Source organism: Mytilus trossulus, chromosome 10, assembly GCF_036588685.1.
Source record: "Mytilus trossulus isolate FHL-02 chromosome 10, PNRI_Mtr1.1.1.hap1, whole genome shotgun sequence".
Taxonomy (NCBI): domain Eukaryota; kingdom Metazoa; phylum Mollusca; class Bivalvia; order Mytilida; family Mytilidae; genus Mytilus; species Mytilus trossulus.
The window spans coordinates 29,859,041-29,882,871 of record NC_086382.1 but is presented as its reverse complement, the minus strand read 5'-3'; the positions used below and the strand labels follow the sequence as shown (position 1 = coordinate 29,882,871).

General features: G+C 32.0%; 2 protein-coding genes across 5 annotated transcripts in view; both read left to right on the top strand.

The window, feature by feature from the left end:
* Positions 1-790: 790 nt before the first annotated feature.
* LOC134687186 (baculoviral IAP repeat-containing protein 2-like) lies at positions 791-17,140 on the top strand. Of its 2 annotated transcripts, none has more exons than XM_063547277.1 (7): positions 791-965; positions 3,759-4,216; positions 4,995-5,149; positions 7,378-7,408; positions 13,604-13,735; positions 14,362-14,460; positions 16,426-17,138. In XM_063547277.1, the coding sequence occupies exons 2-7, from the start codon at positions 3,835-3,837 to the stop codon at positions 16,617-16,619; spliced, it is 993 nt and encodes a 330-aa protein (XP_063403347.1). In that variant the 5' UTR covers positions 791-965; positions 3,759-3,834; the 3' UTR covers positions 16,620-17,138. The 2 variants fall into 2 exon arrangements, with proteins under 2 accessions (XP_063403347.1, XP_063403348.1); XM_063547278.1 differs by having other exon boundaries at positions 794-872; positions 16,426-17,140.
* A 6,032-nt stretch (positions 17,141-23,172) lies between these two features.
* The window catches only part of LOC134687185 (guanine nucleotide exchange protein SMCR8-like), a 32,233-nt gene continuing 31,574 nt past the window's right edge, over positions 23,173-23,831 (top strand). For 2 of the 3 annotated variants that reach the window (XM_063547275.1, XM_063547274.1), the window contains exon 1: positions 23,204-23,251. In XM_063547275.1, coding sequence (XP_063403345.1) covers positions 23,247-23,251 — 5 coding nt within the window. In that variant the 5' untranslated portion in view covers positions 23,204-23,246. Of the gene's footprint in view, positions 23,349-23,831 lie in introns of all 3 variants that reach the window. The other variant, XM_063547276.1, reaches the window with a different exon arrangement.

Sequence of the window (23,831 nt, the reverse complement as noted above, 5' to 3'; positions counted from 1 at the left end):
AAGAATTGAACGAATGACAGTCAGTGCCAAATACAGATTTTTTTATTTTTTTTTTTTTTTTTTATTAAAATATTCAATTTTTTATATTAATAATACATATCTATCACTTATGTGCATGTCTCACCTAGTTTCGAGTGATTTAAACGACCCAGAGAAAATATACCAAATTTTGCTATCCATACTAAGAAAATTTGGTATTTTCTCTGGGTCGTTTAAATCACTCGAAACTAGGTGAGACATGCACAGAAGTGATAGATATGTATTATAAATATAAAAAATTGAATATTTTAATAACAAAAAAATCTGTATCATAGACCAAAGCGCCTGTGGTCAGTGCGTGAATGCTTCGAGACGTGAATAATCAAAAGTTATTGATTGGTTAGGACAATCCAAACCTAGTAAATGTCCTTCAGTCTCGTAGAGTATCGGATTTGTCCTCTCTATTTTAGCAATTAGATTTTGCCTGGTCATTAATCATGCATATTCATGATATTGGTACACAGGTAACTTTTGACTATACTTAGATAGCCGAACACTATGATCATCTGGTGTATCGTAAACAACAACGTTAAACGATATATACTACAGTAACTTCATAACGTATGACCTCACGTGTGTGGTGAAATTTGTTGATTGACACGTGGCTATTCTAGTAAATGAATTAATCTACAAAGCGAGAGCACTTTCCATTTTCTTCAGCTAAGAGGCGACTAGCCCTTTTTAAAAGGCTAATACTTGTAATGCTTTTATCCCTGAAGTACCGGAATAAATACTGTACCTTTCCGGACTTTCTGGATTTTCTTCATTCACTTCCTGTTATTATTTTTTATAATATTTCTTGGAAAGACCCCTAACTGGCATAAGAAGCTAAGGTAACACCAACAGCTTGCAGATAGCTCTTGAATTATAAATATGGCCATGCTAGCTTTTGAATCGCTTTGAACCAACATACCGACGCAAAACAGGTACGTTGTAATCAATGAGGCCTTCTCCCGGACATAACTTGTATATATACAAAATAGATAAGATCACATTTAAAAAATACGTCAAGAATAATCAATACATTAATTCAATAAATACCATTTCATATATAAATTATATCATTAGCATATACTGAGAAAGGCACTTTGAGGTACAATGTTTTGAACATGTACAAATGTATGCAATCGCCATGCATACATTGTATCTCTATTATCTATCTTCTGCATTCTAAGGCACACCTCCAGCAATTTGAGTTAGTAACAGTGGAAGTGTGACTAAAAGGTTTAAGTATGAGGACGTAAATTAAAGTGTTTAGTTATGTTTGCCGTGATGCAACTTGAACATGTTGAACTCAAGTGTGTATTCATGTGTTTGTGCTTTGTTGTTTGGTGTCTACGTTTCACACGTCCAGGGACGACAAATGCCAAGTATACTTTTTAACAGGGTTAACCTAAAAATCTATGGTAGCTTGATTAAGGGAATCCTGGTCATATAAATAAATAAATGGATCCTGGTGTAGTCTGAACGAAGTCTTGCTAGTTAACATAAACACAAAGTCGATTAAAAGTTCAATACTGTATTATTCAAAATCCAAAGTACATGTTACAGTTATACAAGTTTACAACATCTAAACTGCAGGCTCAACAAAACGGTGGCTTAATCTTAAATCTTCTACGTCGAACCTCTCGTACACAAAATCGCATCTCCTCTCGTATATATATAATATGTATTGTATATCGTATCTACTCTTGTATATGTATCCCCTCTCACTATCTATTTCTCTCTTGTATACTACTCTACTAACTCTAGTAACCTGATTACAATATGGTTAAATGACTCCGAACAATGAAATATTCTACAGGAGCTATATTACAGGAGCCTGGAGCTAACATGGCTAAGGTCAACTGAAACTGAGGTCAAGTGAGACACCTGCAAAAACATCTTAATGGGACACCAGCTGATTAAAATGATTGATTTGACATTTAAAAAGTATAATCTTATGGAAGGCAATAAACATGGATTTTAAGGAATTGCTTTATAACTGTTAATGAGAATTAGTCAATGTTAGTAATCTGATTATACAATGATAATAAAACCCAGTGATGCATGCAATAAAGGAAAAACGTTACAGAAGCAAGTTAACTTGTACCACAGAAAACTCAAACCTTGTTAACTTGTACCAACGTTAACTTGTACCACTGGGAAGTTGACCATTCAGAACTTGTACCACTGCAAACTCGTACCATTAAAAATATATAAAAAAATACGAAATTTTTGTTGTTGTTTTTTTGTAAACTTCATAGAATTAAAGTTGAATTACTTGATTTTTATAATGGATTTTAATGAAAACTAAGACAAATATTAGAATGTTTTTTTAAGCTTTATACAAAAAAATAAAACACTATTCTAAATTATCCTGCTAATTGATATATTTCGTTCCTTTGATTATGTGATTATTGGTTGATTATTGACTAATCAACTTGTTTAATCATATAATTACATTCTGATTGTTGCTATATAATGTTTATTGTTAAATGAAAATTCCTGATTATTAAAACAAAAGCTGATATGAGTTATCTGAAAGCTCACTTTCCTCATAAAGAGGAGATTAGATACAAAATGGTCATTGTACTTTCAAATTATATACATTATAAAGACTAAACAGGTATTGAGTGAAGAGGTATTGAGTGAAAGTAAAGTAAATCATGTATATATCCATCATCAAAAATTAAAATGCATTTGAATAAGTTGGTACAAGTTAGCAGTGGTACAGGTTACGTGTGTATGAGTTTACAATGGTAGTGGATAACTATAATTCATAACAGTATACACCTACAAATGTATTTACATGATTAACTTGTTATGAGGGTTATAGCAAGTTTATCGTCCCTGAGGTACCAACCATTTTTGCACTTGGCAAACATGAAGTGTTTTATTAAAACTAAACCAAACAAAACAACTTTCTAAAAAGTTGATCGCACACATAAATTTGTACTAGTCATACTAGTCCAATTAATTATGACGTCTGGCAAGGCTATTTTATTTTTTTCTGGAACACCTTCCTCAAAGAAAAAAAATAAAATAGCCTTGCCATTTAACATGTTTAACAATTATTTGATCATCTTTGATATATCTTTTTAATAAATTTTGTTTACAAAGCTGGTTTCATTTATATTCAATAGTTCAAGAAAAATACAATAAAAAATTATAGAAATAAGTGTTTTTACTTTTATTCAAAGAAAATAATCAGAAAAAATGTATTGTGACTTTTTGTTCTGTGACTTTTTGTCCGTGACTTTTTGTCTGTGACTTTCTATCATGTCTATCCTACATTCTAATAAAGAATAGCTACCGTACACCAAAGCAATTCCAGATTTATGAATACAACATGATGTACATGTATACCATACATTATGTGACATTTGTTTTAGTTCTTAAAACATGTCACATATATTTTCTTATTCTTTTTTAATTGCTTCTGTATGCATGGTCATGATGGTACATTTTTGTAAGTAAGACATGTGTATATTTTAATTAGAAGTTTGGATGACGAATACTTACAGATTATATCGTTTAAGATATCATAGATATCTCAAGAGTTTGACATTGCCAAGCGCAACAAATCAAAGCAGTACAGTACAGGACGTTATTGTTGTCCAATGAAAATTTAGTATTAAAAAGTACGGGAAAATATGTGATGGGAATGATTCAACATTTTCAATTATCCAATAAATTGCTAAACATGATCAATACGATATGTTTTTTTTTTAATTTAGGTTCAAGCATGTCAGGTAAAAGAATAATGTAATGGTCCACATCATGCTAAGGAAATAGATGTGATCCTTGGCTGCCATGGATCATCCACGGAACAGATTAGCACCCCTTAGGAATGACTCAAAATTACGAAGAGAAACATTTCAAAATGGATGGCCTCCTGAAAAAAATTTCTTGTCTATTGATGAACTTGTGAACCAAGGATTTTATTTTCTTGGTCCGGGAAATGGTGATCGTGTACAATGTGTATATTGTGCGGGAATATTGAGCAACTGGGAGCAGAATGATAACATTTTAGCAGAACATAAAAGAAACTTTCCACAGTGTCCTATGATGAAATCTCCATACAAAATGGCAGCATATAGAGACTTATCTACAAGAAAAGCAAGTTTTACTGGGTGGCCACCACAAATGAGGCAAAAGCCTGATGATTTAGCAGAAGCAGGGTTGTTTTATGCAGGTAAAATTTTGGTTCAGTTTCTCATGTTTGTTTTATGACCCCACTGCACCAGACATGCCATGAAAGGTGTGAAGTGTTAACTTAGTCCCAAAATTAGTTTCAGTTTTCTAACTTTATGAAAAAAAAGAAGATGTTGTACATGTATGATTGCCAATTGAACAAATCTTCATAAGAGACCAAATGACAAAGAAATAAACAACTATCATGACTATATACCTGTATGCCTACAGCGTTTTACAATGAGCAAAGCCCATACATCATAGTCAGCTATTTAGAGGCCCTGAAATGCCAAATGTAAAACAATTCAAACAAGAAATCTAAATGGCCAGATGGCCTGATTTATGAACAAAATAATGAATGAAAAACAAATATGTAACACAGCAAAAAAAAAAGGACAAGCACTGAATTACAAACTCCTGAACCTGAGCTAATGCCTCAACCAAATTTTATGAAACTTATACACAATGCTTATTAGTAGTTATTACCACAATCAGACAATACTACATGTAAGATCAAGGTCAAATTATGGTTGTGTTTTACTGTTCAAGAGTTATGTCCCTTTATAATGTTATATGCAAGCAGGGGCATCATTTGTGTCCCATTGACTCATTCTCAATTTATGTTTAGCATTTCTTGTTTAATTATCAATCGGAAAGCAGATACTGTCATGTCTTTGGTCCAAAAAACAGTTAAGCAAATTTGAATTGTCCAAACTGCTTTCGCATACATGTAGCATGTGTAGATATTTAAATTTTAAAATTGCTGGGTTTTTTTGCAGGTCAAGGGGACAAGGCAAAATGTTTTTGGTGTGGAGGGATGCTGTCTGAGTGGGAAGCAAATGACATTCCAATTGTAGAACATGCGAAAAGTTTTCCACAGTGTCAGTGGTTAGTGGCATCAAAAGGAAAAGAATTTGTAGAAAGAATTCAACAGGTGTGAAAAATTTAAAATCATAGATGTTTGCAATGTCATAAGCAATTTTTAAGACATTTAATGTGGTAAAGGGCAATGCAACTTGGCGAAGTAAATAAAAGAAAGCATTTTACTCATTTATTCTTAAGTCTTTGATTTTTAAATTTATAAATGTGCACCACTATCTCAGTTTTTGCTTGTACATGTGCATGTTGCATTATAAAAATGAGAATGGACTGTTGAAGAAGATTTTTACTTGTGAGATAAGTAAACAAGATGTATTTTATTCTTTTGTTTCATTGTTTTGAATTTTCATATATTCCAATATGGACCAAGCATCAAAAATTTAAATCTAGGAAACATTAAATGTGAAAACTTATATGTATGATGATTCATTATTATTCAATGACCATCACTCAGTTATCCTATTTATCACCTATCAGCAATGTCCTCTAAGTTCTAGAGTCTGAACAATAGCAAGAGGTTTTTTTTTGAGTCCTTACACCTTATTAATGTGTATTGTGAATCACTAACTTGATGAATTATTTGTTATGTTTGTTGAACTTTCATATGATTGTTTATCAGTGTTTTAATATTGACAATTTGTATTATTTCAAATAATATTTATTTGGCATTTATTACTTGTAGAATCTCAATATGCAATAAATAAGTTTTTTAAAGAATAAAGTGGTTACAAAAAACATCTGTGCATAAGTTTAAAGAAAGATAGGATCCTTTTAATTTTGGGAAGATATTTTAAATTTAAGATGAGCTTTAAGGATGTTCACTCCCCCTTGTCAATATAACAACCTTTTAAAAGACATAAAGTAGAAAAAAATAATAGTTTCAAGCTCTTAGTTTTGAGATAATATCATTTGAATATTTTTTTTTTTTTGGGGAGGGGGGTATATTCTGCCAATGAGACAACTCTTGACAAGAGACCAAATGACACAGAAATTTAAACTATTATGTCAATATATGGCCTTCAACAATAAGCAAAGCCCATACCGCATAGTCAGCTATAAAAGGCCCTGAAATGATAAATGTAAATCAATTCAAACAAGAAAACTAATGAACGAAAACAAATATGTAGCACAAACGACAACCACTGAATTACAGGTTCCTGACTTGGAACAGGCACATATAAACAGCATGTGGCGAGGCTAAACATGTAAGACAGATCCCAAACCTCCCCTTATCTGGGACAGTGGTGTAACAGTAATACATAATTATAAAGAACGAACAATAAAACTCAGGTGAAAAAGACTTGACTCATCAGATGGATAAAATTACAAATACTACAAATAAAAGTGGACGTGGACAGGTACTTGAACTTCCCAACAACAAAGACACTAAATACTGATCTGTAAGTACTCACAGTTACTGACAGCTATTTCAAAGCCCCTAAAGTTATTAGGCAACTTTGTTTTTAGCTTTACATGGATAAAACCAGAGGATTCCAAATATCCGAGAAAAAGTAAAAAGCAAGAGTATCAAACATCCTTGTATATGTTGGTACATTTAAGTTGAGAAGTTGGCTACCATGATTATATAAGTTAAAAGGTGGGGAAAACTTCACAATTGAAAAATGTTATAATTGTATAATGATTAGCATTTTATATTTTTGACTGTTAAATTATTGTTCTTAGCATATTAATGAATGATATTCCTGCAGCATGAATAGGCAAATTGGTTCTATTCATGGTGAAATTATAAAAGAACTAGCATTTAAGTTTTTACTATAAGTCAGAATAAATCATTAGTTAAGGAAAAATATAAGCTTGAAATATTGATAGGTGATGGAACTCCTTTTTGAGATATTTCATTTTTAAAAAAATGGCTTGAAAAGGCTGACCCAGACATTTGCCTAATGTTTATTTGAATCTCAGATCATAAAGAAAAATATCTAGAATCTGCATAAATTTTGATAATGACCTAGTCATGGGCTATTGAAGTGTTATTATATGAAAGACAAATAGGTGATATGGGGAAAATATTTTACTCTAACAGACTAGCTGATTACATGTTTATCAGTACTTTTATCTATAACTTTAACTATGTAATATTTATTTTGTGCAATATTTATTGTATGTTCTAATAAAGATAGTATTCTTTTAATACAATACAGTTATGTAGATTGAGAGTAAATAAATTTTCCAACTAGGATCTTTATATACTTTTGAAAATAATTGGAATATTTTATGTAAATCTGAAATAAAGAAATAAAACCAGAAATATTTTTGTTTCAGCATGTACAGCAAGGAACTCCTGTGCAAAATGGTGAGTTGCTCTGATATACTTCTATAACATGTATAACAACAGAGTTCAATGTCCTTCATGTACATCTCATATTTCTCTCTGAAGTTATAATCAATTACTTTTCTTCTCTCTACATAGTTTAGTATTGCATCTGTTAATAACATGTTCAATTCACAGACACTTGTCTCAGAAATATAATAAGGTATGTAGGGGAAAAAATTCTGAGACAAGTGCCTATTGTTCAAATAGAAATATTGCAGTGTCATAAGCAGCACTTAATTTCACATTGGTTGATTGATTGCTTGTTGATGTTATGCACCATTTTCATCACTGTTGGTTATTTCATAATGCCCAGTTTTATTGAGTGAGGAAGACAGAGCACCCAGAGATTACCATCGACTCTCCGCAGGAAAACTGGAATTCGTTTTCAATTAAAATCAGGGTTGAACACACTGTGCCATGGAGGAAATTGAGATATGTGGGTTTTTTTTGTTGGGGATGTTGGTTTTCATACTTCATGGTGAATACACTGGGATCAATGTAGATGCACTTCTGGGCTTGGAGTCATATCTCACAAAGATGAGCACATAATGGGTCATTAAAATTTAGGGATCTCTATAGTACCTCAAAATTATTGATAGTGTTAATTATAAAGACAATTTTCCCTTTAGCCTGATGTAGACCATTTTGTAAAAGAATGGCGTACACAATAACTTAGAAATATAACCCATGTTCCTGGTGTGGGCTTCTTTCTAATTTCACATCGTGTTTGTCTGGACTAATTTTCCATGCTTATGCTTTATTCCATGCTTTTCACTGATGATCACTTTGCTCAGTAGTTGTATTTTGCTTGAATTTACATTTAACAGTCAACGGGAAAACAATCAAAAGTAGTGCTTCTCTTATTTTATGACCATTATAACACTTTGTTGATGGCAAAAAAATATTCAGAATATTTAAATGATATGATTTATAGAAGGAAAGAAGATGTTTAATTTCGTCCATTTTTTTAATATCATTTTAATTTGCAGCAAGTATTGTTTTAAGTTGCAATGTTTATATATAGCAGGTCTTTGTACACTCCCTAATACATTTGCAAACAGTAGTTTCATCAGTGGCGGATTCAGGGGGGGCCCTTTGCTCGGATTTTTTTTTTTTTTTTTTTTTGGAAAATTATTTATCAGACTAGACTTCGTGAACTTTGCCATTTCCCGAGTATTTAATTTTTATACGACAATTCTTTACTTATAAAGATATTTTTCGGTGGTATTTACTGATTGTCAAAGTCATGTGATTTGCTATGGTGGAGTTGACCAGTGCGTTGAAAAAACGGAACACGGTCATTTTGAAATTAGAATTACAGTAATAAACATTGCTTAGGCTGAGGATGTCATGACAATCAGGAAACCTTCAAAGCAACACAGGATTGAGCAAGAACATATTGACTTCTATTTCACTATTCCACCAAACAAAAAGTAATAGTAAATACTCTTTAGACTATTGCACTCTCAAGAAAAAGAAAGTTCCACAATATTATTTACCTACGAAAACATTTTTAACCCCAAATGCACCAGCTTATTCTATAAATAACAAAGTTGAATAATGAACCCCTGTCACCCCACCGCATTTTTGCGCTTGTTCCAAGTCAGGAGCCTCTGGTCTTTGTTAGTCTTGTATTATTTTATTTTTAGTTTCTTGTGTACAATTTGGAAATTAGTATGGCGTTCATTATCACTGAACTATATTTGTTAAGGGACCAGCTGAAGGACGCCTCCAGGTGCGGAAATTTCCCGCTTCATTGAACACCTGTTCGTGACCTTCTGCTGTTGTTTTTCTGTGGTCGGGTTGTTGTCTCTTTCACACATTCCCCATTTCCATTCTCAATTTTAAGTATATGCTCTAGAAAAATTTCAAGTCTCAGGTACGAACCATTTGATTTGAGGAGACAGTCTTAGATATTTGAGAGAGAAAAATTGACTCTGATTCTTGCCTTAAACAAAAATTCTGAACCGTATCTGGATTGAAAACAATAGTCTTGTCCAGTTTTTTGCTATTAAAACGAAAATTTCCAACAAAATTATTTAGCATGAAATGAACATGATGAAAAAAACGGGCGTAGTTTTTTTTGTGCATGTTGTGGCCGGGTGTCTGACTTGAATGTCTGTTTCGCCGGACTTATATATATTGAATACTTTGTAACCTGCCTACTGGGTGTGACCTTTATGTCTCCATTTGTCGACCATCATTCTAAATTCGTTGTCATTTCAGACACTTTCGTAATCTTTGGGGGATTTAGAACCCCTCACTTCGGTTCTCTGAGTTATGTTGGGTGAAACATATCAATCAAACATTTTGATAAAAACTGCTTGTTTGTCTTTTTTAACTCGTGTTGGTCGTATTGTAAATTTCATCGAATGTCCATGTCCATAAAAAATGTCAAACCTTACACTTTTAATACTGCAAGTATAAAATATACATGCCCCAAGCCAGGAACCGTTTAAATTGTGCATATTACACTTATTTTATGTTTTTTAGCCGAAAAAAGGTCCCAAAAATTTTTCGCTTCGCTCCGCTCGGCGAAATTGAAAATCTTCGCCCCCCCTTTCCAAAATCCTGGATCCGCCCCTGTTCATCATGAACGAATACGAAATAACGAAAACAGAACTTATCAGCTTTACAAGCGCTAAAAAATGCCAATAAAACTGAAAAAAAAGAAAAAAATACCTAATGTTCCGTTACATTACGGTTTCAACTTTGTTACCATAATAACTGTAAATGTAAAGAAACAAAATGACTGAACTCCAAGGAAAATTCAAAATAGAAAATTCTTTATTAAAGAACAAAATCAAACGCTTAATTACATAAAATGAATGGAAAACAATTCCTGATAGATTGGTACAAGCTGTTAACTGCATACATGACCTCCAATACAATCGAATATAAGATCGTTTTGATATATATCTTTCTGCCTTATGCTAAATGATTAGAGCTGAACATGAGTTGATATTAAAACGACTCATTATGAATACACTACGTTAATCACTGGATAATTTAATTTCCAACACATAAACTAACACTTCCACAAAAACAGACCACGAAAAGACCAAACAAATTGACAACAAAATACAACGCAGAATATTCAAATGTAAGTCACCAATCACAAAAAAGAACCACCGTGTTACTCCTTTAAGCAAACCTATGGTGAAAAGTTTCAATCATCAAAACAGGACGTGATTGATATTACAACAATGAAGTATCGGTGTGCATATGTGATACTAGAATCTCTGACAAAAGGATAATTTCAACTTTCATATTCTTGGGAGTAAAAAGTAAAATAACAAAAACAGACAATAACAATCAAAACCAAGGAGTAAACAAAGACGCATAAAACCAAAAGACATTACCTTTTTTTTTTATCTTTTTTGGATTCTAGCGTCACTGATGAGTCTTTTGTAGACGAAACGCGCGTCTGGCATATATATAAAATTTAGTTCTGGTATCTATGATGAGTTTATGTACATCAACAGTTCCTCATAATAAATAAGAAACAACACGAACTCCACTAAAAAAAACGGGAGGGAAATCAGATGCTCCGGAGGAGTAAGAATTTCCTGTTCCGTATACGATACCCGTCGTGTTCTTTCTTTGTTCAGTTAGGTAATTCATATGATGAGAGATTATTATATGACTGAGGAAGAATATCAGATATGATTTCTGACTTACTTTTGTCATAATGGCGTGATGATGGCGACCGTAAACTTTCTTGAGTGATGACCCTAATGTGATTGATTCATTTTATAGCCCTGTCTTAGCAACTTTTGAGAAAGCAGTATTCCTTGTTCAACAAAATCAACGTACTTTGAGCTAGCTCAAATTATTGAAGAAAAAATTAAAAATGGAAAGTCGCTTAACAACTGGCAAAATCAAAAGCTCAAAAACATCAAACGAATGAATATGAAGTGGCATATTTCTAACTTGGTGTATCGTCATTTTCTTATATGGAAAATATTGGATAGAACTGGTTGTAAATCTAGCCAAATCTCTCACTTGTATAACAGTTGCATAAAATTCCATTATGTTGACATCAATTAACACCCGATTTGTCCATATAACATGTATAATGGCGTTTCAAATTTCATTTAAAATGAAACGCTCGTGAGTATTCATTTGCTCCTTACACAAAAACGATTCTGACAGAGTTTGTTACGGTCTCCATTTCGAGTTAGTTAACCAATATAACATATGTTTGTCTCTACTCATTATCGATATGTTTTGGTTGACATATAGTATATATTAAGATACCGTGCTTGTTGTCTAATCTGTAATTTTAAAGACTGAATCGTATTCCTGAGTAGGACATGTTGGCATGAGATGCATGTAGGGGTAGGTTACAAGTAGCAAAATTCCCGGAGCACCTGCATACGGGGTATTTATATCCCAATTGATACGATATTCCCGTGCTTGCATTTCCTATCATGATTTTCTTGATAGAGGGTTGCTGCTCACAAGGAAGCTATTAAACCAGGAGTTCCAAATGGTGGAGTTGAAATTATCCCTTCTAAAATTTTACGGACGCCATCACGAGTTGGTTGACTGTTATGGAATTACCGTATCACAAATGATATCGGATATGTTCCATACGTCGTAACTACAATCCACGGTTGCCACATGTGGAGTAGGATCTGCCTACCATTCCGGGAGTACCTGACATATTTGGTGGGGTTCGTGTTTTGTTATTCCTTAGTTTTCTATGTTGTGCCATGTGTACTTTTGTTTGTCTGTTTGTCTTTTTCATTTTTTGCCCTGGCGTTGACAGTTTATTTTCGATTTATGAGTTTGACTGTCCCTCTGGTATCTTTCGTCCCTCTTTTACCCTGTCAGCACAACCGGTCTTGCTCCTTTTTGAATTCGTGTGATTCCGTTGAATTTTTTTGGTATCTTCATATGTATCTTCTAATTCGCTTTTTGTTATAGATTTTTACACTGGTATTAAAATAAACTCACCTATAATATAACGGTTACAAAGTTCTGTGTATATCAAACTTGCAAACTTCATCAATGACACTAGAACTTAAAAAGAATAATAAGATCAACTAAAATACAATACATATATAATAAAGCAAGTCGATTCTACTATTGCTCAAATTTGCCATTTGTCATTTGAAAGATACCACAATGACAGTCAAGCTCATAGAGTGAGACCAAGAACAAACTTATAACGCCATACAAACAGACAAACAATAGCACACAAGACACAACATAGAATATTAAAGACCAAGCAACACGAACCCCAACTGTAGTGACTGTATTATCAAAAACACTCATCAAAGAAAGTCATGATTGGTAACACTACCACTGCAATATCGTATCAACTAGGAGAAATTTACTCCACATGTATGCTCTAGTAAAATGCATATCTTTTGTCTGAAAGTTTTTTTCGATTCCTGTCACGATATATTCAGAAAACCTATTGAAGCCTAATTAATGTTTTGGACTGACGTGTTGAAATTTTGTGAGATATGCATTACTATAAAACATGATTATGGCAAATACTTAAAACAGTACATAAACTCATTTGTAAGATACATATATAAAAAAGTACTTTATTTTTGCATTCATAACCATATATTTTTTTCATATGTTATATGCCAGATATAGTTGAGATTTTTTGATTAAATCCGAAGCAGTATTACTCATGCCATATGGGTAAGCTTGTTGACACAAAGCAAGAAATTCTGCTCAATACAATGCAGAGAATGTCTTGAACTTTCAGTTAGATAAGTTTGTATTCTATTTAAGATGAAAAATCGTCACTTTGATGCCACAAAAATACTGTTAACCAAAACTTTCTTTGCGAATAGTATGTTTGTGTCACGATGTATCACCACATTACATGTTTTTTTACTTTCGGTTGCATTTTGACACGAAAAGGCCATCATCATCACTCCTAATAGATGGAAACCCACTTTATGACGTATACATGTGTCTGAGGAACTTTTTCTGTATTTAGCATGAATTCCATCTTAAACACTCGAATCGAAACATTTGAAAGGCAATATAAATACCTTTTCTATATAAATATTATAGTAATATACATGTATTTACATTTTGATGAAACTTGATCCCCCTTTCATATTTTTTCAAAATTTGATTTTGAATTGTAGCAATATGTTCTTATCAGTAACATATCATATTAACTTAGTAAATATGTTTCAGTTTCAACGGACCAAACAGTGGCATCAGCCTCGTCGTTAGCTTATGCAGCTAGTCCTGTATCATCGGCGCAACTAGAAGCAGTCCTAATGGGATTCGACCAACTTACAGTGAGCGAGGCCATGAAAACGTTAGGTGAGAATGCAAACGAAAAATTACATATATCTTCATAGTTTATGGTAACTGCACAAAATTAAAAACACACAAAAAATTGTTAAACTGGGTTGTATATATTTGTATTAAATAAATGGCATAGGTTATCAAATCCTCATAACATTAACGGTACCATTTTGTTTAGTCTAGTCATTTTTGCATGTCAGTACCAACGACCTAGCTGCTGTGTTGGTGATACTCTCGGGGACGTACAATACACCAGCAGTGGTATCGACTCAGTGGTAAAAATAACATTAATAGGACCAATTGCATTAAACAAGTTATACAATTCGACAATAAATGTCACCTCAGTGATGCTTGGTATCAAACTTTTCCCCAAAGATGAAAAGAGTATGTATATGCCAAAACAGAAACAAAGATCTAGCAAATAACCTTTGAAAGTTAGAAAGATATTAGCTTTTATAAGAAAAATCCGATGTTTTGTAACTGGTTATCTTAATTAGCTTGGTATCTTTGATAACCAATTTATAACACGATATCATATTATGTTCATGCCAACTTTTTAAAAATAAATGTGAGAAATTTAATAGTGATTGTTTATTCTTTAAATATGTTAAAAATGTTATATAGTTTTACTAATTTTACAGGAAATCCAGCAGAAATAAATTTAGACTCACTTGTTCAAGCAATATTAGAAGTCCAGTCTTCGCAGGCTAGTGGAAATACAGACATGGTCAACAATTTAGGTATGATATCTATTTTAATATGAAGTTGTTATGGAATAGTTTTCCTAATCAACAGGCATCTAGGCCTTTGAAACTCTTTGGGTGAAATGATATGGATTTATATGAAAGAATATTCTCTAGTTTATTGAACATACGCCAAATAGAATTATGTCTGTGTGCTGTATTTAATTTCTAATAGTTTCATAAATGAAAAATTGTACCAAAAAAGCTGCAGAGTTGACTTTTAGACTACAAGTTCCGACGAATCAGGACCTTGCAATATTGCTTACACAATTGTGTTTTGTCCAAATGTTGTACTCTAACAGTACTCCCCGTGCTGTTATAATGCTGTCTAACAAACATTTTCCTAAAGTCGTCTTTTACTCGAGCCAAAAAAGTTGTCTACAATGTTTCTCGAACTTAAAAAAAAAAGTACATATAATTTATCAGCGAGGAATTACATTCTGTTTGTCGTTTTGTATCTCAGAATGTTGTCTGATTAAGTGAATCAATTATGAAAAACGTATTTACGAAATAGTTTTATATTTCTATGAATTTAATTTTCATATTTTGATTAATTATTTTAGCAGGTAAAAATGTGTACATGGATTTTCAGATTCAATACATTGACCCTGTCAAAACGTTGTATATTGTTAAGTTAGAATAGACTCTGTCAAAACGTAGTATATAGTTAAGTTAGAATAAGGAATGGGGAAAAATGTGTAAAAGAGAGAAAGCACATGTAATCGATATTTAATAAACATGATAAAAGTAAACAGTTCGTGAGTCAGTGTTATATCGTTTAATCAACACGATCAAATAGTTTACAATTAAGGAATATGTGAATGATATTTCATTTATTATCCATCTTTCCATTGTCTTTCTAGTATGTACATGTCGGAGTTTCCGCTAAGCATGGATATATCGATAACTTTATCAGTGTGTTGTTTACATGTTTACAAGAAGCATGTCATATTAAAATAATAATGAGCCCACAGTATTTACTTTGGAAACAAAACGTTTATAAGATGTATGGTTAATTATTCACGAATATCAGTTTGGCCACTAAATAGATGGGGACATATATACAGGACGTTTCACCAAACCAGTTACACCTTTAAATGAAAGAATTTGTCAGTTTTGTGATGGAGATACGATTGAAACTGAACAACATTTTTTAATGAACTGTAATTTTCATTCGGACTTGAGAGAGGAATTTTTAAATTCACCCTTTTTATCAAACTATGTTTTTATTATCTAGAGTGAAGAAGAGAAATTTAATTATGTTATGAGCTGTGATGAAATTCAATTTTTGTTAGCTAAAGCATTGCATTTGATGTTTAATTTAAGAGGAGAAAGATAAATTTATAACTTTTAAAGAACTTAAATTTTTAATTATAATTTATTAGCATATTATTTAAGATTTTTAAATCAATTCTACACTTTTGTTCTTTTAAGTTAAATTGTTGATCTACTAAGTACATTTTTTGTAATTGTTTCGTATTTTTAAATTTTACTTTTGAAAAATGTATTTAATTGTGTATGCATTTAATGAGCAGGAGGTAAAAGTGTCTCATATGTCTTTTAAGGCAGGAATCTAATATATTTTTATGCTGTTTTTATCTTATGTATAATATATTATGTATAATGTTAGATTGTGACACTGTAATAAACTAATTACTTACTTACTTACTATATAATGTGTTGAATTTATCGAAAAACTAAGGATTTTCTTATCCCAGGCATAATTACCTTAGACGTATTTAGCACAACTTATTGGAATTTTGGATCCTCAATACTCTTCAACTTTGTATTTGTTTGGCTTTATAAAATATTTTGATATGAGCGTCACTGATGAGTCTAATGTAGACGAAACGCGCATCTGACGTACTAAATTATAATTCTGGTACTTCGGATAACTATTTATAACTATAATAATTGAAAAATGAGAGATAGTAAATATACACATACATTGTTTTGTTGTAGATGTTGGAGCATTGACCCTTCAGAATAGAGAAATGAGAGATAAGACAATCTGCAAAATATGTGGTCAGCGTCAAGTAAATCTAGTTTTCTTGCCATGTGGACATCTTGTCTGTTGCATAGAATGTGGTGCGGAAATAACGCATTGCCTTATTTGTAATGTTCAAGTTTATAAAAAGGTTTCTGTCTTTATGTAATGACTTGCATTCATATTTTATGGACTTTTTTTAATGGTGTTACGATCTATATTCTACGTGAAGTAAGAATTGTATTAATGAATAATTTTGTTTTAACTTCCTGATACAATTGCAAAATCTTCTGTTTGTGCTAAGGGAGCTACCAATTGATTTTTATGCGAAATTTATGTAAAAAAAAGTCAGGATAAACTAAAAAAAAAAGCAGGACCGGATAGAGTGAAAAATAAAAATGCAGGACAGAGTTTACAACTAAAAAAAATGCAGGACATATTTTTTCATCCTAGCCCCCCCGTTAAAATCAAATGGTAGCTCCCTAATCTGTTACGTCTATGTTACTTATATAAAAAGTATCAGAATATATATATAATTTTATGTATGTAAGGATTAACATGATATTTTGCTCTCATCAGTTACATCATTTAAAGCATTCACGTGAAATATTTTAACATTTAATACTGCCTTCAATTACAATATGATATTAAAGGTTCAATGGCAAATTTTACACTTATATTTTACTTTTCAAGAGAAAATTATAAGTATATATGTTTTAATGTCCTATTTTAGCATTTAACTGGAGATTAAGTTTTACGTTTTTATATTTGTAAATGTTGTAAAACTATATCATTTCATTTGCATACTTTATCATAACTGTTATCATAAATATTAAATATGTACTGACTTTCGTCAATATTTTAAAATGAAAAAAGTGTATTTTAAATTATGTTTTAAAAATGTGGATGGTGTTTCTAGTTTCAATGCTTGTAAAATCAATGAAAAGTCGTATTTTATAGAGCTTCAGTCGAAAAATATAACATTCGCATATCTTGCATGCACATATGAAACAATTTGTCTGAACCTAGCATATTTAAAAAAAAAAAAAGTCTACGACTGTGTAAGAGATAAAAGATTGGATTGATTTGTTACAGTTTTGATTTTTTTCTATTTCTTAACTACAATCATTGCGTTCCACCCATTTTTTTCTCATGATCAAACATAATGACATAGGCCTGCCTTAACAAACGTGTCGTCAAATATACTAAGTTTTAAACCAGACACATGTTTCGTCTACATTAGACTTATCAGTGTTGCTATTTAATAAAACACTTGGTCGGGATTCATGTGTTTTCAGTCGACGTCCGTTTTGTCTACAAAACAATTACCACAGATTGTAATACAACAATACAAAAAAAAATACAAAAAAAAGGACAAAATGAATGTTGAAAACTGCATTAATTAATGTCTCAGAATTTATTGTGGCATTCTGTTTTAAAATTTACAAGTATTATTTGATCAACCATTCTCTACATATGAAAATGACATGTGCCAAGTCAGGAATATGACAGTTGTTATCCATGGTATTTAAGTTTTTTTCCATTTGATTAGGACAGGCGACTATATATACAGAGTACCTGTTCCAAAACTAGGGACTTTCCGTTCTGAGCTTTTTCCCCCAAGATCGGTATTTTGGTTATTTTTACTTTTTTATATGGTGTCATTTATTTTCACAAAACTATACATGTTTCTAATATTGATTTTTTTTTATATACAATCAAAGTGGCAAAAGACATATGACTTATAAACCACTTTATATTTCTATTGTAGCGTTGTTCTACTCTTGTATTTGATGCGTTTCCCTCAGTTTTAGTGTGTAACCCGGATTTGTTTTTTTCCCAATCGATTTATGAGTTTTGAACAGCGGTATACTACTGTTGCCTTTATTTAAAAGGTACATGCTGATTATGTCTCGGATTTGGTTCAAATGTGAGCAATTGTCATTTCGCGGCGTGTGTCTTTGTCGAAGTAAATTCTATGATGACAATCCTTATTGATTGTAATGAATTTATAAATGAAAATCGCATATTATTACCATGATTAGCAGGTGGACAATTCGGGTTTTATGAAACTTGTTTGAAAGCACTAAAACCGCTGTGTTGATGACCCATTGGTCGTCTTTTGTCGGTTTGTCTGTGGGTTCTTTGACATATCCTCATTTCACTTTCATAATTTTATCTTATGAACATATTCCAAGTTTAATGCGACTGTGAGCATCTATTTCGATGAATCTAAGGTTACCGTAATGTGTAGACGTAAGTTGTGCATTTTATATTTTACTTGTATTTAGGGAAAACAGAAAAATCACAAAAATACTGAACTCCGAGGAAAGTTCACAAAGGAGGTCCCTAATCAAATGGCAAAATCAAATGGTAAAACACATCAAACAAATGGACAACAACTATCATATTCCTGACTTGGTTCAGTCATTTTCAAATGTAGAAAATGGTGGATTGAATCTGGTTTTATAGCGCTAAACCTCTGACTTGTATGAGAGTCGAATCAAATGGTTCTATAAGGGATCGTGTTTGATATGATCAATGACTTTTTTTGTTGAACAGTATATACTGAATTTGTTCAGATATTTAATTATATATAAGAATAAGAAAATGAGGTTTGATTGCAAATGAGACAACTTACCACTAGAGACCAAGATCCTGACTTGGGACAGCCACATTCAGAGTGTGTCGTGCTTAAACTCAAACTCCTTTAATTTGAGACCGTGGTGCAACATAAGAACAAACTATAAAACTATCTGTTTCAGAGTTTAGATGAAATTAATACTAATAGTTATCAAAAGTACCAGGATTATAATTTTATACGGCAGACGCGCGTTTCGTCTACATAAGACTCATCAGTGACGCTCAGATCAAAATAGTTAAAAAGCCAAACAAATACAAAGTTGAAGAGCATTGATGACCCAAAATTCCAAAAAGTTGTGCCAAATACGGCTAAGGTAATCTACTCCTGGGGTAAGAGAATCCTTAGTGTTTCGAATAATTTACTAAAACCAGATAGGCACAAGTTTGAACGCATTCCACAACCACAAGTATGATATTAGGATGGGAAATATACTTTTATCATTTATATCTTATTATTATATAAAGTTCGTGTCTTCTTTTTCGTATGTGCTTTGACTTCATGTTTCCGAAGATAATTTTCATCCTTTTTGTTAACAAATCTGTTTTCAAGATAATGCCAACAACAGTGAAATTTGCTAAAATGATAAAAACATTTTAGGGGCAATAACTCTAAAATAGATTGTCCATTTTTTCCAAGAAAGATCTGGACCTACTGAGCAATTCTACGCAATGACTAATTTGCTCTTACTGTTTTTGGTTTTAGGTATATTAGCTACATGTACAAAGTCGTTTTACTCCTATGTTCATATTTAAGCAATATCGGCCATATTTGATGATGGATCAATTGAACGGATGCAATTTTCAACATGATACCATTAGGAACATTCGGGTTAAAAACAATGTTTGGTATCCTATTGCCAGTAGTTTCGGAGGAGAATATTTTTTTATAACTTGCGACTATTAACGGATGGACGGACGGATAACAATTGATAACACTTTTAGGCAAGATGAGCTAACAATAAAATCTTACATAATTATTTAATATTATTTGTTTTTGAACAAGATCTATCATTTTTTGAAAGGTATAAATGAACTAATCTTTATAAAACAAACCATTTAGGCTTTATAAATTCCATGCGTCCAACATGCTGAATGCATTTTTGCGTGAACTTTATTAAGGCTTTGTATTAATTAAAACTATACTAATCCTTATCCTCATAGGGAAGATCGGGACTTTTAGTTATGCATGATACTCTTCCTACTTGTTACGACCTCACTATATAAAGTAGATGAATTTTACGCTCGCTCACGTTTTTGATGCAGTTGTTTTTGTCCGGCCAACACAATGTGCATGTCACTATTTGTGTGTTCTTGTAATATTATCGTAAGCAGCACCAGGGGGTCGCAAAGTATATATATGGACATTTTAAAGGGAATCTTCCGTGGTTAAGCTTCCAACTAGTTACTGGTAATTGAAATTTGTATTTTCTTCATATAGTCCAATGTGGACAACTTATAATTATAATTTTTGTTGTGTATATTCCATGTGTATCTCTTTATCTATGGTTTTACATGGAATTAGAAGGCAGTAATTACTTGTAACACAAACTTAGGTTCTATTTGACTCTAAACTGGTCCGCCATTCAATTTTAATATCCGCACCAAAGGAACGACTTAAAGCTATTGGCACATTGACATTATTAAGCTTACGTTTTAGATCTTGTCTATTTGAAAAGGGTACAACATTGTTATTTCAGTGATCGGATTACACGCAAATCCCTGGGGTTGACGTCATAAAACTTTGCTCAGTGCTTGGAGCACAAAAATCATGCTCGAAACATGAAATCCAACATTTTGATTGGTTGAAGTACAAAAATCGTGCTCGAAAGTTTTATGACCGCAAGTCGGAGTGCTGCTAAAAAAAATTGGACCGTTAAATGCAAAAATTATATTTCAATGATTCAATTTCGTTGAAAATTTCGGCCATGATGACTGATTTATAGATCTTATTGTTATGATCAGTTCCGAGTTTAAAAAAATGAATAAAACGTTTGCAAAGGACAATAAATTCTTTGATTGGTCACTTGATGGTGGCTGATTTGTAAATTTCATTGTCGTTTCTACACGCTTCAGAGCAGAGGAATACAGCGATAGTTATGTCCTCTTTACCTCATGTTATAAAATTGAGAAAGGAAATGGTGAATATGTCAAAGCGACAACCACCCGACCATAGAGCAAACAACAGCCGAAGGCAACCAATGGGTCTTCAATGTAGCGAGAATTCCCGCACCCGTAGGAGTCCTTCAGCTGGCCCCTAAAATATGCATAATAGTACAGTGATAATGGACGTCATACTAAACTCCGAATTATACACACAAACTAAAATTTAAAAATCATACAAGACTAACAAAGGCCAGAGGCTCCTGACTTGGGACAGGCGCAAAATTGCGGCGGGGTTAAACATGTTTATGAGATCTCAACCCTCCCCATATACCTCTAGCCAATGTAGAAAAGTAAAAGAATAACAATACGCACATTAAAATTCAGTTCAAGAGAAGTCCGAGTCCGATGTCAAAAGATGTAACAAAAAAATAAATAAAATGACAATAATACATAAATAACAACAGACTACTAGCAGTTAACTGACATGCCAGCTCCAGACCTCAATTAAACTGATTGAAAGATTATGTCTTCATCATATGAATATCAGGTACAACCCCTCCCGTCAGGGGTTTAGTATCATACTTTCATAAAATATATGAGAAGAACATAACCCGTGCCATGCCAACAACTGTTTTTTTTTTAGAAATAAATGTGTTTAGTTCCGATGCAAAGACCCTATCAGTGAATCAATGTTAAAGCCAAAATATGCAATCTTTAATGACCTGACAACAGTATCGTAACTATATCCCCTTTTAATAAGTCTATTTAAAGGTTTTGTTAGTTTTTGAGGAGAATACTGACATTTTTGTGCTTCAATTTATAAAGAATATTTCCATAAAATTTTGGATGTGAATAGAAATGTTCAATTCAACTGTCAAGCTTACATTTTAGATCTTGTATATTTGAAAAAAGTACACAATTATCATTTCTATAGTTATCCATATTTTAAGTCAGAGTTGGGAGATTTTTTATAAAGCTTTCACCGAGATTCCACCTTTGTTATCCCTATATCTCATTTCCCCAATTTTTGTAATCCCCCCTCCCCCCTTTAATCAATACAACCTATTATTTCTATATTCATATTATTATTTTTTTAATTTTTATATTTGTAACTACTACAACATTATAAATAGTGGTATTAGTAAGTCCCTAGCAAAATTTCTCTGCATGGTGAGTTTCTTTTTGAAGAACTCATAAGTGGTGCTATTGTATCTAGTCATTTAATTTGTCCTTTACTTTAGTTTGGCAGAAAAGCTGAAGACACTTGGACCTATCTTAATTAGTTTAACCAGAGACATATACTATTTCTCTAATTTAACTAAAAATACACCTAAAGGTAGATGTTGATATAAGAAAGTTTTACATAAAAATTGTGGTTTTTTTTTCATGTCAAATTTCTCCGTATGCTGTCAACTTTGTCAATTTGAGATTTTGTTTCTCTTTTTCATTTTACAACAAAAGGCATATTATTTCAATTTCTTTGATATAAATAATTGAACAAAATGTATTAAAAGAAAAAAATTATACTGGATGTACAAGTTTCTAGTCATGTTAAAAATACTTTCTAAGTCTTATGGCCTCACCAATTTTCTCGACATTTTGACTAGGGAAACTGACTTGATTGATAAATAAATTGGAAATTTTATTGCACAAAAACTACTTATGGGGAATACATATTTTTTTCATCATGGATTTGTATAGTACTAGTACTCATACGACCCTCTACTACTATGATACAAATGAGTTAAGTTTGGTGATATTAATAGTCCATTTTATTAATATCGTTGATATTTTCCACTTGTATCATAACTTTTGAAAATAATATTTCAACAAGACTGAAACGGCAGAAAAAAATCATCGATATAAGTAAACTGTATCTCGTGAATATTAATCAATATTAAAACACCTAAGGTCTACAAGCGGATTCAAAGTTTAGCTCCTTAAGAAATCCGCATTTACAATTAATGTCCGTTTACGTTACAATTTTACACTTCAAAGTCACACATCCGGTTTATATTTTGGACTTGTTTTGGAAAATATAAATATTGAAATGTTGTAAAGAAGCATAATTTAGCTAGTTTGTCGCTTTAGATATTATCTGCTGACTATACTTTCTATCACATGACATGCTTTGCTACATCCTATAACAGTGGTACATGCACTTTTACTATAGGAGTCAGAAACTGAATTGAGTGATAAAATATAACCACTATTTATACATGTACTGTATACACATGACATTTCACCTTAATGTAATCCGTCACATGCATTTGCTTACATGTACATGCAATTCTGCCTCTCATTCAAAAATTTATGTATAAAATTAAACCCATGCTTACTAAAACACATATATTAGCCTTTGATAAATGTAATCAGGTCAGGAATAACCACCAATTGGTGGATTATACCTCAATTGACGTATTATCCACCAATTGAGGTATAATGGCATAGACCAATTGGTGTATAATTCTTTGTTTTTCAAAACAAATTATTCCACCAAAATGGAGCATTGTTTTCCTAAAACTATATTATGGTATGAAAACTTGTCAAACATTCCTAGTTTAGTATAGTAACTGAACATATTGCATTTAATCAATAATTGTATTTGAAGTTTCTTCTATTGTTATCTTGTCAA

Excerpts from the sequence above, each read along its gene's own strand:
- LOC134687186 (XM_063547278.1), top strand. The coding sequence starts at position 3,835 with ATGGATCATCCACGGAACAGATTAGCACCCCTTAGGAATGACTCAAAA. Across the intron at positions 4,217-4,994 it reads AGCAGGGTTGTTTTATGCAG|GTCAAGGGGACAAGGCAAAA; the intron begins GTAAAATTTTGG and ends GTTTTTTTGCAG. Across the intron at positions 5,150-7,377 it reads TTGTAGAAAGAATTCAACAG|CATGTACAGCAAGGAACTCC; the intron begins GTGTGAAAAATT and ends TTTTTGTTTCAG.